Raw genomic sequence first — 15,904 nt, 5'->3', positions numbered from 1 at the left:
ATGAAACAAACTACACAGTGTGCACTACTTTGATATATCTGGGTGTGAAACCAAAATTACTTAAAGTAGTATCATTCATGTGCAGTAGAAAATAAGATTAAGTCTTGAAATTACAATAGCAAGGACAATAAGATGTTTTCACAAAAACGTGATTGTACAGATTCCCTTATTACATCCATGTCATGAGGGCATTTCATGACAAAGGGTGGTCTCTGCATTATCAGATGTTTGACTCTCTTTGTTCCTGTTTTCTCCTCTGACCTCCCCCACAGTTATCTGTGTAGCTGTATTCTCACAGGAGAAGAAAACTCAGAAAATTTCACAATGGTGAGAGACGCCATTAAAGCTTACCAGGTATGACTATTAAAAGTGGTGCAGTTACTTTATTTCCAGTAGAGGTGAGCTCTTGATTACCTAGTAACATATCATATTAGTTTTTACTCAAATTATGAACTCAGCAAGAGCTCATTTGATGCTATCAAAACCTATCATGTGACCAAAACTAGCAGCAGAGGTCTTCAGAAAAATGATGTATGCTAGTAGAGGTTAACTGGTGGGAGTTTAGTCACTGAAACCCTGTCCCTGACAAACAGTTTCAGCATTGTGTTCCAACCTTCTCAGCCTTCTTTTGCCAATGGCTGTGGCTATTTAAGTTCATGAGTAAAACTTCCTTTTGATTCCTGTGCTTTCAGAAAATGCAAACAAAGAAAATAGTTATGATGCAGAGATGTTGAAGTATTGCTGGTGGTTTTTTGTATCTTGCAGCTTGGCATTCAGAGACTGATAGAGTCTGGCAGATATGATACTCATGAAAATTTCACAGTTGTCATCCAGCCTTTCCTTCAAAATCTGAAGGTTCCTCTTGATCAGGTATGATCTAAAGGTGATTTCTGCATTTAAAGACCTAAGGATGGGTATCTTACCTACAGAGACTATATTCAAAATAGTTTCATTTTGTTCTGCTTTTCTTATGAGAAATTGCTGGGTTTTGGTGTAGTACAACAGATTTCTTCATATAGTAAACAGTTCTTAGTTTTATGTATTGTTCTGTCAATATCAATTGCTGTTTTGGAAAATGAGTCAAAACTTGATTTGAGTTGTGTTTGAGTGTGTTCTTTGAAGTACAAAAATAACAAAAATATTTTTCTTCCTGAAAATAAAACATGATTAACAAAAGACCAAGTTATTAAGTTGCACTTCTTAAAGCAACATAGCCACATTGCTCGGTGAGGACTATGGCATCAGCTCCCCTTAGTGCCACATAACCAATTTTTCTGTGTCTAACAGAAAGGGAACCTTACCTATGATCTCATAGAAGTTTTCTGTAGTTCATATGTTGATGTATATCTCAGTTCCTTGAATGGCAAGTTCCAGTAACTGCAAATCTAGGAAAAGACTCAAACTTTCACTAGAGGTGAAACATTTTCATATGTACCTGGAGCTGAGAAGAGTTGGAGCAAAATACTGAGCAGTGATTACTCTGGTATAATTGAACTGGATCATTCTGAAAATGTTTGCAATAGCTGGTGCAAGTTTGAAAAGTTAAGGTGCTGCTAAGGAAAAATTTGCTTCACAGGCCTCCTTTGTTTTGTTTGGGTGAAGCCTTTTGTTTGTGTGTGAAGCTGGTGCCCATGAGAAGTCATGGGGATTTTGGTACTGAGGGTAGGGAACACAGAAATAAAAACAGAAGAAGCAAAATATTTCTGAGCATTTTTTGTAGTCTCACAAGCATTAGGTCAGATTTTAAGAAGTTCAGGATGCTCTTTCAATTTCTTATCTCACACAACATTCAGATGTTCCTGAACTGAAAACTCTGTCTCTAAATATGGCAAAAGATATGATGCAAATTTTGGTAGTAGTCCTCTAAAAAGCAAGTCCAAACACACTGAAAAAAACCTGTTCAAGTTTTGAGGAAGAACTGCTCTGACCAAAAATACTTGTTTCAGTCATGTGTGACCCTAATCTCAGTTTTCATGTGACAGACACATTTCCAAGCTCCATTTCCTCCAAGTCCTCCAGTACCTGCATTAACCCTATATTAAAGTACAGTTTTGTTTAGAAAGGAGACTACTCTGGTGTGCTTTCCACCAAACACTTACTTGATCCTTTCAAAACTCACAGCTTTGCAGGAGGCACTGTAGAGCATAATGCTGCCCGTGGTTCCAGTTCTAATGACAACTGGAACCAGGGAGAGGAACTCGTTGCAGAACTTGAAGAGGAACTGTACCCATAATTGAAAATTGTGGTTTTACTGCTTCTGGATGGATCTGCCCATGGAGGCACATAATCATCTCTAGCTAAGTGTTTCTGGTAGTTCATGGGTCTGCTGAAGTACAGTTTGTGTTGCCAGATAATGGGAGCCTTTCTGCAATAGATCAGGGAGAGCAAGTAGCGTGGATCTCTCTTTACTAGTTCTGATTTGGCCTCAGCAAATCCAAATTGGAAGTGTGGGAATTTTCTACACTGATATGTCCTTTATGCTTTTATTTGCAGAAAGAGAAACCAGATGTCTCCTACTTTTCTCCTGACTGCTTCCATCCGAGCCAGAAAGGCCATTCTCAGCTTGCCCGGGCTCTGTGGAATGCTGTGGTAAGCTGACAGGTTCTGCATACAGTGAGATCTTCACCTAGACCTGACTGCCATTAAAATATCTCTGTAATAAGCATTTCAATTAAGGCCTGAATAACTCTGGACCTTGTGTTTGTCTCTCCTTAACTAGTTAAATACCCTCTGGCTTTGGCACTGCTCTCTGCCTAGAACCTCTTGTTTCTTAAAGCGTGTGGTGGGGAGAGGGATGCTCCAAGTGCATGATCACAGTCATTTTGTGACTTCAAGTCCTCTTCATCTGTTTCTATGCAAGGCTCTTAATAAGGATGATGTTTCTATGGGCTGCTATGGGAAACCACCAAATAAAGAATTGTAACTGCATCTGTCAATTTAAAACTGATTACTGAGACGTTTGTTTTAAACCCTTGTGTTGTTAATGTCTCATTAGGAATTAAAGTGGCTTTAATTCAGTTCAGTTTTACTACTTTTGGAAATGAGTTAAGCTCAATAAAGATGAGTCACTAAAGATTGCTTAAGCAAACTCATTTTACTTAGCAATGCAGTGCAGGAGTGCCCAGCAGTCAGCAGCAGTATCTTGGATCCTGAATAGTAACTTCCATATACTTTGGATTAATATTTTAACAGCTGACATGATTGCTTGCAATCATCAAGCAGTACCTCTAATTAGATTTGGTATTATCTTCTACACATAAACAACTTTTTGTTGGAGATGCCATCATGCAGCTTAGCTATAAAAAATTGAGGGACTCTTAATGTCTTTTGTGCAAGAGAAGAAAGTTTATGACCTTGCTGTCTGGCAAAATTCCAAGGTACTTCATGTGCCTGCCAAAATCCTCCAGGAGTTTAAACTGAACCACTGTAGCTTTCCACTTCCCATTTTAAGATTCTTTCTAGAACTGCTCTTTTGTTTTGCGGTTGCCATGTTCTTTCTGAGAAGTAGATGCATTTCAACCTTGGCTGTAAATCTAGGTCTGTAAATACAGGCACCTTTAGATAGATTTGAAAGGTATATTTATGTTGGAGTTATTTTAATTAGAATTGTTTTACAAATTTAAGATGAGCTGACAGGGTTAAAAAATAGATTCTTTTGTCTTTGTTTCCAGTTACAGCCTGTGGGCCAGAAAGCTGACTCATTTGATTTCTCAGCTGACATCGTCCTCGGCTGTCCAGCTCAGGTAAACATACCCACATTTTGGAAGTTGGCTGTCAGGAGGCTGTATTGCTTGTGCTCACTGCAGAGAGCAGGGATTTGGTCTATCTGGAATAAGCTTACTTCAAGCTTTGTTCTGTTTACCTCTGAGAGAGCAGGTGTTCTCATATACCTGCACTGGTGTCCCATGGCCGCTTTGCTGTGCAGTGAATACTGATTGACAACGTGCTGATTGGTGTGTTTGCAGCTACAGCAGATGTTGTCTTTTGTTGTTTGTGAAGTACAGAGGCAGCTCAAGCAGCAAACAACAGAACATGCTGCATTAACTTTCCCATCAGAATCAATGAGGTTTGGGCACCACAGCAGCTTTGAAAACTCAGAATCTGTCGTGTCTTGGATTAGTGTCAAGTTGGCTTTCCTGGCCTGATCCATAAGAGGAATACTTCAGACTCTTTGGAAGCTGCTCCTGCAGTTACACAACAAGCTGCTGAACTTGCAGGACAGTTGCTAGGTACCAGCACGTGGAAATGACTGCTGCAAGCAGCAGTCACTGGCTCCCTTTCTTCAGCAGTTTCAACAAGAAGGCCAAAGAACTGAACAGATCAGGGAGCTGAGTTCTGACTTCTCTTAGGTCTGGAGGCAGACATTCAAGTTATGCAGGAGGCTTTTGTCCATATTGTGTCCATCCTGTCAGACAAGGAAAATCTTCTGAGTTATTAAATAGCATATTTCAGAAGTCCTCTGATTTGCTCTAAATGATCCTATTTCATTTACCCAGCATTCTTTCCAAGCAGCTTAAATGAACTCAGCAACAACTTCAGTGCCAAATAATGTGGATTTTGTACTTCTTTCCCTTCCTTTACTCTTATTCAAAGATGTTGCTTTTCAGAAGTAGGCAAAGAAAAGTTTTATATCCCTTGAAAAGATATATGGCCATTTTGTTTTGCAGAAATGGCAAGCCTTTAGTAAATCTAAATGCAATGAAAAGGTCATTGATAAAAGTGCCAGTAGCCATGGAAAATTATTTGTTTTGAGGCAAACTTAAGTACCATAAAAACCTGCCTTCTAATTTTAGTGCTTGTAAAGACTTCTTTATGCAAATGCTGGAGTTTCTCTTGATTGAGGTAAGTGAGCCTCCAGGTGAATTTTTTTAGCCTGTATGATGTGCATGTCTTCCTGAATGCATGCTGCATTAGTAGAGGACAAAAATAACAATGAAATCTCTACAGCCTCCATTGGAGGGAAGAATGAGCTTTTCAGTAAGCCATCTTTCATCTCCCTGATGCTGACACAGAAGATCTGCCCAGGTTTGTCTAGATTCTACATCAGCACCTTCTGAATGGAATGGACTAAACTTCTAATAAAGTCTAATTTGGAATGTTAGGAGAGGAAAATATTAAACTGCAATTGGCATCTAGTACATGTAATTTTTGTCCTAAGGTACTAAACACAAAGTTTATTAATTTTAAGGAAGAAGCATGGTTTCAAAATCGATTCCAACTTTATATTTTAGGCAATTACTTTCTTGGTTATATGATACCTTGATATCACTTGCTATAGTTTGTGCCATATGCTTATTGCTCAATTTCTCTTATTTCTCTTGTTTTGTTTCCTCTTTCTCCAGAACAGTCCCTTCCTGGGAACGTACAGAAATAGCAACTACACACCCGTGGAGCCCACTAGAGAGCCAATAGAGGTAATTGTTGCACATTTTGCTGCATTTTAGGCAAACTGTGTAAAGTTGCATCTCGTCTCTTAACACATAATCCTGAATTTATAGATTATATAAACTATTACCAGTTTTTACACAATGAAAAGTGCAATGCAAGGCGGAATTCTCTTTCCAAAAACTGGTTTGCATTGCACTTTTCATTGTGTAAACAAATGTTTTCCTAAAAACCAAACAAAATTAATTGTATTAATGGTGCAATTATATCAAAACTGAAACCAAAGTAAGTAAGCTGGAATGCATAATTAATTCAGATAGCAGGTTTCTCACAGTATGGAGAAGCTATCTTAGAATCCTGACCTCCAAATAATCTAAGGAATGTTTAGATGTTCTCCTCTGGAGGCACTGTTCTTTGTTACATTCAAGTAAGCTTAACCTGTAGAGGGCAGTCACCTTTACATATTGGATGTGTGACCCTATACAAAGGTAGTAAGAATCCCATTTTCAAAGGGACTTCATTTCCACCATGACTGAGCAACTGTTATGAGGCATGTTCAGTGAACTGCAGAAACACATATTGTGTGTAGGACTCGAAGAAATGGAGCAGTTATCTTCTTGGCAGTCAGAATGGACTGGGTTAGTTTGACATACTTAGGGAGCTCATGACTAACCCAATTATCAAAGTCTTTGTGTGCCATGGTGGTCACAAAGAGCAGCAGGTATTGTCTTAGCAAATCATAGTTTGCAGGACTGATATGGGATTTTTATCAGTAGAGCTACAGTTATGCTTTAATACATAATTCCACTGAATCTTAACAGCAACAGCTTTTGAAGTGATAAAGGAAAGAAGTAGAGAGAGAGTATAGCAACACTTTCTGATCCAAAAATAAGCCTATCTGTCCTTTCTAGCCTCTGCAACCAGACTGTAGTGGTTGATAGTGGAGCATATTCCAGCGTCTTTTTACAGGAACAGATGAATTTGTCGTGATGTTTTTTAACAGCAGCCATGCTTTCTGAAGACCACTGGTCTATGTAGTTTTACTCTGGTAGAATTGTGCAGTCACAGAATAATTGAGGTTGGAGGGGACCTCAGGACATCCCAAGCCTGATCTCCTGCTTCTAGCAGGGCAGGCCTTTTGATCTGTGTACACAGCTGTCATTCTCCTGCAAGGGCTGTCCACTGGAGCAATTTTAGTTTTTCCCTTGCTGCCTTCTTGGCTAATATGGTTGCTTGTTACCAAAAAGCAAAGAGACATTCATCAGCTCTCTCTGCTGGTGAACTAAAGTGTTCTGCAATGTGTGTTTGATTCAGTATATTAAATTGGCGGAATTTAGGTGACATAATAACTATTATGTCACCTAAAAATATATGGTAAAGTACAATTATTTAGAGCCTAACAGTTTTCTTTACTGGAACTTTTAAAGCTTTGAAGTTTTTTCAAATTTTATATTCAGTAAAAGCAAGCAATTTTTGAAAGTTTCTAGGGAAAGAATAGGTTCCTGGCAAAGCACATGGGGAACAATAATATAATAATAGAATAGATAAGGTTCTTCCAATGCTTGACCACTCTTTCAATGAAGAAATTTTTTCTAATATCCAACCTGAACTGTTCCTGCTGCAACTTGAGTCCATTTGCCCTTGTTCCTTCACTGGTTGCCTGGGAGAAGAGACAGACTCCTGCATTGTCCTGCCTCCTTTCACACAGTGGGAGAGTGATAAGGTCTCCCCTGAGCCTCCTTTTTTCCAGGCCAAACAACCCCAGTTCCCTCAACTCCTCTTCTTAGGACTTATGTTCAAACCTTTTACCAGCTAATATTACCAGCTAATACATTAATAATATAATACATTGGTATAGCATGATAACTTTGCAGGCAATTATTGATCTTTATTTGCTTTTACATCTATTATCTTTTGAGACAGAGCAAGACTTCAAACCTGGAGACCCCACCTTGCAGGTCATGGACAAAATTTGTAGGCAGTGGAGAGGGAAATATAGGAAATATAAGATACAATGTTTTGCCTTTGGAAGAGTTTTATGCTTTGGCTAGAAAATGTCACCAGAAGTAGTGATTGTTTGGATAGTGTTCCACAAAGATGTGTAAAAGACTGTTGAGCTACACAGGCACCAAACTAGGATCTGTGTTTTAACTTGGTTTTGCCCTACACTGTACAACTAAACCAAATATGAATTCCATATTATCTTTTAGCTACAAGATGAAACCATTTTGTAACTTCTCATTTCAGAATTGGGGCAGTGAACTGTTGTGTCCTGGTCATACTCCATCCAGTCCTGTCCCAACATCAGGTGAGAAAGAACTCCTAACCTAAAATCATACATAGGAAAAACTTCATCTTTTGTTTCTAAAAGCAATAAGATGTTGAAATTGCACATCCTAGATGGAAAGTAAACAATAAAAGCTGATATATTTAGCAGCAAAGGGAAGTCAGTCTTGCCATTCTCAGTGAGTTCTGCATGACAGCAGGTATGTCTCTGTGGATAAATGTGATCACATGTATTGTATGCATGTATCTTATACATCATTCATCATACAGCAACGTGGCAGGTTAAAATTGCCCAGGAGGGTTAGTGACTTAGCAAGCTGGAATGTGCTCTGATAAGCAGCACAGTGCAAGTGCTGCGTGCAGTCTGAAGATTTTATTGGGTGATATTTAATAGGAAATATTGATCTATGACCCAGACCTCTAAGTCAATTAAAAGAGGTTGAATGTATGCATCTGTAAACATATCTAGTCTGTTTTCATTTTTTACTAAGCTATTTTAAGTTCCATTTCTTTCCATGTTAGTGTAATGCACTGTTGCAAGCAAAGGCAAGAAGTTACGCATTTTTGCCTAGGTGACACACAGAACCTGAAGCTTTTTCTACCTTAAAAGTCTGCAAAAATGCCATCAGATTGGAACCTAAGACTTGCATATTTATTCTATTAGACAGTATTTTGTCAGTTGTTGGTAATCCTGCTTTTATTCTCCTACTGCTTTTTAGTCCATGAGTTACGACCTGCTGACATCAAAGCCATAGGAGCACTTGGAGATTCCCTGACTGTGAGTACGGCTGGATTCACATGTTTACAATGAGAAGAGCAGTTCTCAATTTCTACCCAGACGTTGTCACATCAAGCATCATCAGATAGAAAGCAAATTGCTTTGGCTTGGGAAAGCAAAACTCATCTACCTGGTTTCCTTTGCAAAGAAATAGCCTGAAGGAATCTGAGTGACACTGGCAATTTTGTAATTCAGTAATGAATAGTTCGGGCCAGGTCTGAAATGGGATCCCATCCCATAAACCCCATCCATTGGAGTTTATCCAAGTTTTTGAAAAGGGAAGTGTCTGTCTTATAGGATTAGTCTCATCTGACATGAAAAAAAAGAAGTGAAAGCAGTTGATATTTTTGAAGCAAGAAGACATTTTGCTGAAAACTCCCATGGAAATAATTGACTGCAAAATGAAGTGCTTCCCACTTGAGATAATTCTGATACTTCTGTATTTCAGAGTTTTGCTTTCAGATTTTGCTGCTTGGGTTGCCTTCCTAGATATCTTCCAATTACAGCCCTGATGTATTTCAAGTACTAAGAAATGGAGGTTTAAAACAAAAAGTAGGCACAAAAAAACCCAGAAAGGCCCCAGAGAAGAATAGCAGGGAATACTGCAGATCTGCACTGAAGTTTTCTGAGAAAAAGTTCTAGAATTACACAGCCCTGCAGAATTGTTCTGGCATGGGATGAAAGCAAACATTTGCGTCAACAGTTTTCATGAATTTTAACTCCTGAACTAAACCAGTGCTCATTCTAGCAGCTTCTGTTCCTGTTGAGTTCAGAGAGACTTGAAGGGTCTGAAGCCCTTAAATGGTCAGGCTTATCTTACAAGGAGGTGTGCATGTCTTCATTATGTATCATGCAACTTCTCATTAGCTCTGAACCTGATTTTGCTTGACCTGATGTGATCCTGGCTTTCCCCCTGCTGCCAAGCTTTGAGCTTTTTTGGAAGAAATCAGTAAAGCCCTACAAGTCTCCCTCCTATCCATTGCCATGACTCTTAAATTGCTTTTTTTCTTCCCCCCACATCAAATGCTAGGTATGTTCAGTAGCCCATATCTTTTATTTTAAAAATATTAGTTCTTTAATATATGAAATATCTCTGAAAGCCCTAGTCATAGGGGCCAGGTTATGATGCTTGAGGTGTCTGTCTCAAGAGCTGAGCAAGGCAGGTTCTCATGATGCCATTATTCATGCAGTTCCTACCAGTTGCCACTGCCACAGCAAGGTGTGTTTGGGGGTTTTATTGAGTGATTTATTTGGGGGGGCCAGCAAAAGTGGCAGAGTGTTTCCCACATGTGTGCACACACTCACACCTCCCAGAGCTGCCCTGTGTGCTTTGTGCGGGGTAACCATCCTTGGCACAGGGGGACTGCAGCAGCAAGGTCCCCCAAGGCATGGATTGTCCTCCTGGTGCTTCTCACAAGATCCCTGAATGCAGCCAGTGTTTATGGCTGAATTGGTGCCATGGCTTTTTGAAGAATACAGAAGTTGGTGAGACCACTAAAAACCTGTAAAGCTGCAGAAGAACCCCTTCTCATGTTTGCTGCCCTGAATTAGAGTCACGGTGCTGACCTTGCTAGAGGTCTGTCCCCATCCTGTGAGCAACCCAAATTCAGCACAGAGGTCTTATGCATTTATTTAATTTTAAAGGATATGAAAGTTCACGGCACAGGAAGAAAGGCTGTCTCAATCTAGATACGGTTGGAGATTAATGAAACATTGAACAATTTATTAATGTCACTGGTTAGAATTCATCTGTCTGACTTCTCCAGCACCAGTGCACAGTGAAAGGAGTACACACACCAACATGCTTATCTATACTGGCAAAAAAAATCCTGTCTACACCTCATCAAATCTGTGTGTTAAGTAGCAGACTGGATCCAGGAGAGGAAAAATGGATTGTACACCAAAGATTTGTTTTCTTGGCAGATTAAAAAGCAGCTTCTCTGATTTATGTGCAGCTAAAACTGGATGGGGAATTTTCACCAGTGTTTGGGGCTTTTTTCCTGGATTATTAAGCCTCTCAAAATCATCTTTCTTCAGGAAATGCCAGGATGAAACATTTTCCATCAGAAAAAAATCCAAACAAATACAAAGCCGTTGATGTTAATCTGGGTCCCATTAGGTTGCTAAAACAGTATGATTAGCAGCTTTAAAGCCTTATGTCCTTGACTTTACAATCTGACATCCTCTGGCTGGATTATATCTCCTCTGGTGCTCCATGGTCTGTTATCTAGATATGAGGGAAAGTACAGGAAACTGGAGTATGGGAGATGCAGGGCTGCCCACAGGCCAGAGTGTGGTGGTGAATAAGGACACAGACCACTTATGCTAAAGCTGGGGTGTTGCAAAAACTTGGCTGGATACAGACTAATGTTGAAAGAATGTTTCAGCACTTTCAAAACATGATGTCTATCTTACCTAAACTCATAGGGCTTTTTTTCTTTTAGTATTTTATCAATTGTTATTTCCATCTTTCCCAGACTGCAGTAGGAGCCAAAGTACCAGACCTACAAACAGACTGGAGGGGACTATCCTGGAGGTGAGTGAAAATGCTCTTTTTTTTAAGTCTGTTTTTGTCCACGCAGTTAAAAGTGTGGGTCACCTGGTTGTGTAATTACATCTTTGTATATGTAAATTCAGGGGAAGGATGATGACAGCAAATATTGCTTGGTAAGGATTGGAAGAGTCAGGGCTGGAAGAGAATAGATAGGAGGGATTCCTGGGAGGGGAGGGTGGGTTGTGTTTGTTTTTGTGGGCTTTTTCTTGCTTCTATTTTTCTTTTTTTTTTTTTTTAATGTGTCTGTGTGTGTTAACCCAATCTGATTGCTACAAGCGTGGTCCTGTGCCACAGTACCTTTTAGCCTTTTGCTAGTCTCACTGGAGCTTATGCAAAATGTTGCTGTGATTATCTACTGCAATATGTAATTCTGGGAGGTCTGAGTGAGTGTGGGTTGGCATGGACATGGCAAGAGCACTGCATATATACTCAGTGAAGACGTTCCAAACACCTTTGCTATTGCAAAGTGGGCAAACAATGCATGTCAAGGGTGTGAAGCTCAATATCCATGCTAGAGTGGAAGGAAACTGCCTCCTCCCTATGGACACACATATGGTTGATAAGTGTGTGCATGTATACATTGTCCTCTTTGCTCCTTCTTCATCCCTTTGCATGTGTCTGCAGGCATGGATACTTTCAGGAGGGGCTGCCACAAATGGTGTAAGAGTGTATTGGCTCTGCACACAGACAAGTTTTGAATGGTGAGGCAGAGGCTCTATGTAATCAGCATTGCAGCTTTGCAAATAGGTAGTTAATGAATATTTAATGCAGTCTCTCCTATGCTTAACTGTGTGCAAATGTAGTTTCAGTGAGGTAACGTGGAGCAGCTTTAGTGAGGAAATATGCCTTTCTGTGGTAGGTATCCCAGCATGTCCAGATGAAAAATCAGTTCTCCCAATATGGTCTGTTCCCAGCCTGAAGGCATAGCTTCTATCTTAGCACAGCTTTGCTTTATTTAATGTGAGTTATCCCTTCACTACTTTCCCTGAATTCCTGTGGTTTATCTCCTTAGTCCTGTTTGAAGCAAGTATTTTTGGGAAGGGAGGGGGGAGGTTGTTTTTTCCTTCTTGGGCTGCTACAACCACATGTGGTGACAATAAGACAGATGGCTGCAGGATTAACCCTAGTGGGTGATTTTGTTCTTTCCCTTTGTAGTATTGGGGGTGATGACACTCTGGAGATCCAGGCTACTTTACCCAGTGAGTATCCTAGAAAAGCAAAAGTTAGGTATTACACTGGAAGTGGTTTAAGTAGATGCTAGGAAACATCTGGAAATGGTAATTCCTTGCAAATGGTAGGGATGTCCATCTGGTGTGGGTATAAGCAGTTCATGGGAGTGAGAGCTGAGATCCAGGCTGACCTGATTAGCTGTACAGTTGATTCAGCCCCTCCACATCACAGGATCTGCATGTGAATGTATCATCCTTTTGGCCAAAAGAATTAGGAGTAAGTGAGCTGAAGGTGACCAAAGTTCATGGCAGACCTGTTCCTCCCTTATTTTTTTTGTGCTTTCCAGTGACTGACCGTAATGTCTATGGACAAATGAGGGATTATGAAACAATTACCAGTCCCTCTAGCCAGGATTGTTGTCAAAGTTGTGGTTCTTCCAGATGATTTCAAGTTGCTGCATAGCAGTGGGAAAAAAAAAAATCTAAAAGTACTATAAATTTTTGCCATAGTGTTCTGTGTAATTGGGCCTGCAGTTGCCATAGAAACCATTAAGTGGTCAATGTGACAATAAATTGGAAGGCACTTGGTTTACAATGGCTGCTCTATTTGTATGTGATCCATGCTGTGGAACACTTTGACAATACCTGACACTGTCAGTAAAAAATCTGATGTGTTTTGCCTTTGCCTTGTACCAGGCATTTCACTGTGTTTGAAGAAAAATAGAAGGCACAATTCATTTATGCATTATAAATGAGATTCTGTAAAGAGGTTTCAGACAGCAGTTCTACGGACACAGTAACAACAACAGTTTTCAGACATCATGCTTTCCCACTAGAAGTTTAAGTGAAATCTAGAAAATGAAAAAAATTCACTTCTCTGCCACAAATATTATTATCTAGCTGGGGGAGTGAGAGGTAGAGGGCCATATTCAGGGCATCTGCTTCTGGTACATGAAAGTAACCATGAATAGTCTGACAAATTCAAGACTGGTGATTTGCCCAAGATCCACCTATGCATCTCCTGGGCCACCAGGCCCTGGTTCCTCAGGCCCATGGAGAGAAATAATGGCAGTGATGAAATTGGGACAGTAGCTAGAGTCTCCAAAGCCGGTGTGCCTCTAGCTCTTGTAATGAGGGGAAAACACAGCCCTGTATTCTCATCACTCAATTGGCTCCTGCTTCTGCAGGGAGGCAACACTGCTGGCTGTATTGTGAATGGTTAAACACTGTGTTTTTTCCTTTTAAGACATCTTGAAGAAATTCAATCCGTACATCTTTGGCTTCTCCACTGGCAGCTCTAAGGAAACAGCTGGATTCAACGTTGCAGAGAGAAATGCTGCAGCACGGTAAGGACAATCCCAAAGGAGTGAGAAGTGATGGGCTGGCAGGTTACCTTTGAGATGCATGACAGGGTTGAGGTAATGCTGGTGACCTGCTGGTACTCAGCATGTTTCTGTGATCTGATGTTTTCAATTGTGGGTTTTGGTTTTTTAATTCAATTTGGTATTTGGGGGATTTATTTGTTATCTTTTTCTAAATTTGACTCAAGCTTCCTTTCTTTATTTTATTGCTGCCCATAATTTTTGAGCCAATTCCTTAGTTATGCTTCTAATTCAAGCAGTACCTTTTTCTGCCCAGTATTCAGTGTACAGGTCCCTAATTCACTGTCAGGCAATATCTTCAATGAGGAAAAAATTCATGAGCATCTCTTTTAATCCTTGAATTCTAGAGAACATGCCTGAAACTAACAAATAGAAGTCCACTTCTACCCTACAATATTATCCCTGTTTTCAGTGCAAAGGGGAAAAAACCCCCACCAAGCCATCTGGTAAATAACTCCTTTCTCTTCCTGAAGAAAAAAACTTCTAGTCTGTTAACAACCAAAACATGTAAGAATTTTTATGGCTTACGCTGTGCCTGCTCCATGAATACTCACAAAATTTGGTTCCAAAGCTTTTTGTGACACCTTTAACAACCATTAAATCTGCTGCAAGAGAGATTTAGGATAACTATCAAAGCCTGCATAGCTACTAAATATTTCATAGGTTCCCTGAGCAAAGCTGACTCAGCGTGATCAATATGCTTCTAGGAATCCAAATAATGTAGCTGCGTTTGTGTAGTTGCTGGAGAGAGGCAGGGCTTATTAGCTCAAGCACAGTCTTCTTCTACTATATCAGGAGCTTATTTCCAGCTGGTGTCTCAGCATGGTTTGTGCTTTGGCCCGTGGATGTTGCATCCTGTCCAGAGCTGGACTGGGACTCTCGAGGCTGGCAGTCCCACAGTGTAAGCACTCTCTTCCAGCCATAAGACAAGCCATAGGAATTTAAGGCTGGATCAGGAAGGCTGGTTAGGTGCCCAGCTTCTGTGTCAGCACCAAACTCCCCCACTAGATTTTTGAAGCAAGTTATGTAACTCAATGTCTCTGTGCATCTGGGCATTAGAGTTTTTCCCCAAACAAAATGTACCAAGGCCAAGTCTGAGATGGGAAGAACTCATACCAATTGCCTGCCACTTGGCAGCCATCCCAGCTGAAGCCTCTTCAGATCAGATTATTCACTTTTGCAACTTGGTCTTTCAGTGTTTGCTCAGCCTTTTGAAGGATCACTTTCCTTATTTCTGCTGATCCTGAGATCCCCTGCAATGAGGAGTGGGGATCAAGAAGGTGATGTGCTTTTGGAGCACACATCTGAAATCTTCTGTTCTCTCTCTTAGTGACATGCCAGCCCAGGCACGTGCATTGGTGGAGCTGATGAGAAGCAGCTCGGTGAGTGGGATTTGGGCCACACCTCCATGCTGCCGGGGTCTCTGGGAGATGTCTGTAATTAATGGGATGCTTGAGTCAGGAAGAGTGCTTTACTGATGAAAGAAAAGTCCTTGTCTCTGCTGTACTTTCCAAGATGAATGTGCAAGATGAATTACCCCTAATGTAGGCTGCAGTGCAGCCAGGAGATGTAAGGATGGTAGTGAGGAAGAGAAGAAATCTGAAGGCTCTGGTAAGATCACAGGATTGCTTTGTTGAGCAGCAGCCTTCAAAGTGAAGGTCATAAAGGCTGAGTGTAAAATTGCTGAAGCAGGTAGGTCTGCAGACCAACGTGAGTCACAATATTCACAACCCTGGGAAGAGGGACTATGAAGTCTTTGCAGGAGAAGAAGCCCTCTCAAAGTCTGGTTTTGAGCAGGCAAATAATTAATTAATGACCAGAAACCTCAGGAATGGATGAATCTCTGTCACAATGCTGTGACGGTGTTCACAGGGGTCTTAGGTTGAGGGAAGAGATGAGGATTTGACTCGATGTTTCAGAGGGCTTGATTTATTATTTTATGATACATATTACATTAAAACTATACTAAAAGAATAGAAGAAAGGTTTTCATCAGAAGGCTAGCTAAGAATAGAATAAGAAAGAATGACAACAAAGGCAGCTGTCTTGGAATCTCTGTCTGAGCTAGCTGGGCTGTGATTGGTGTGATTGGCTATTAATTAGAAAAAACCAACATGGGCCCACCTGTTGCATTCCACAGCAGCAGATAATCAATGTTTGCATTTTGTTCCTGAGGCCTCTCAGCTTCTCAGGAGGGAAAATCCTAAGGAAAGGATTTTCCATAAAAGATGTCTGCGACATACTGCAATCTTTTAGAGAATTAATAGGGGATCTAGCATTGTGGACTAATGTGCTGTGCCAACTCCACTGTGGGCAACAGTGGACATCAAAAATAGGGAGGGAAGAAATCT

General features: G+C 40.5%; 1 protein-coding gene across 1 annotated transcript in view; it reads left to right on the top strand.

Moving 5' to 3' along the window:
- The window catches only part of PLB1 (phospholipase B1), an 80,756-nt gene that overhangs the window by 50,071 nt on the left and 14,781 nt on the right, over nucleotides 1-15,904 (top strand). The window contains exons 40-50 of the mRNA XM_074538595.1: nucleotides 273-354; nucleotides 766-870; nucleotides 2,494-2,589; nucleotides 3,672-3,743; nucleotides 5,343-5,414; nucleotides 7,633-7,693; nucleotides 8,391-8,449; nucleotides 10,927-10,985; nucleotides 12,159-12,202; nucleotides 13,419-13,518; nucleotides 14,885-14,936. Of these exons, the coding sequence (XP_074394696.1) occupies nucleotides 273-354; nucleotides 766-870; nucleotides 2,494-2,589; nucleotides 3,672-3,743; nucleotides 5,343-5,414; nucleotides 7,633-7,693; nucleotides 8,391-8,449; nucleotides 10,927-10,985; nucleotides 12,159-12,202; nucleotides 13,419-13,518; nucleotides 14,885-14,936 (802 nt within the window). The remainder of the gene's footprint in view (nucleotides 1-272; nucleotides 355-765; nucleotides 871-2,493; nucleotides 2,590-3,671; nucleotides 3,744-5,342; nucleotides 5,415-7,632; nucleotides 7,694-8,390; nucleotides 8,450-10,926; nucleotides 10,986-12,158; nucleotides 12,203-13,418; nucleotides 13,519-14,884; nucleotides 14,937-15,904) is intronic.

This window comes from Zonotrichia albicollis, chromosome 3 (assembly GCF_047830755.1).
Source record: "Zonotrichia albicollis isolate bZonAlb1 chromosome 3, bZonAlb1.hap1, whole genome shotgun sequence".
Lineage (NCBI taxonomy): Eukaryota > Metazoa > Chordata > Aves > Passeriformes > Passerellidae > Zonotrichia > Zonotrichia albicollis.
Note: the sequence above shows the minus strand (reverse complement) of the source record. Positions and strands in the feature narration are given on the sequence as shown.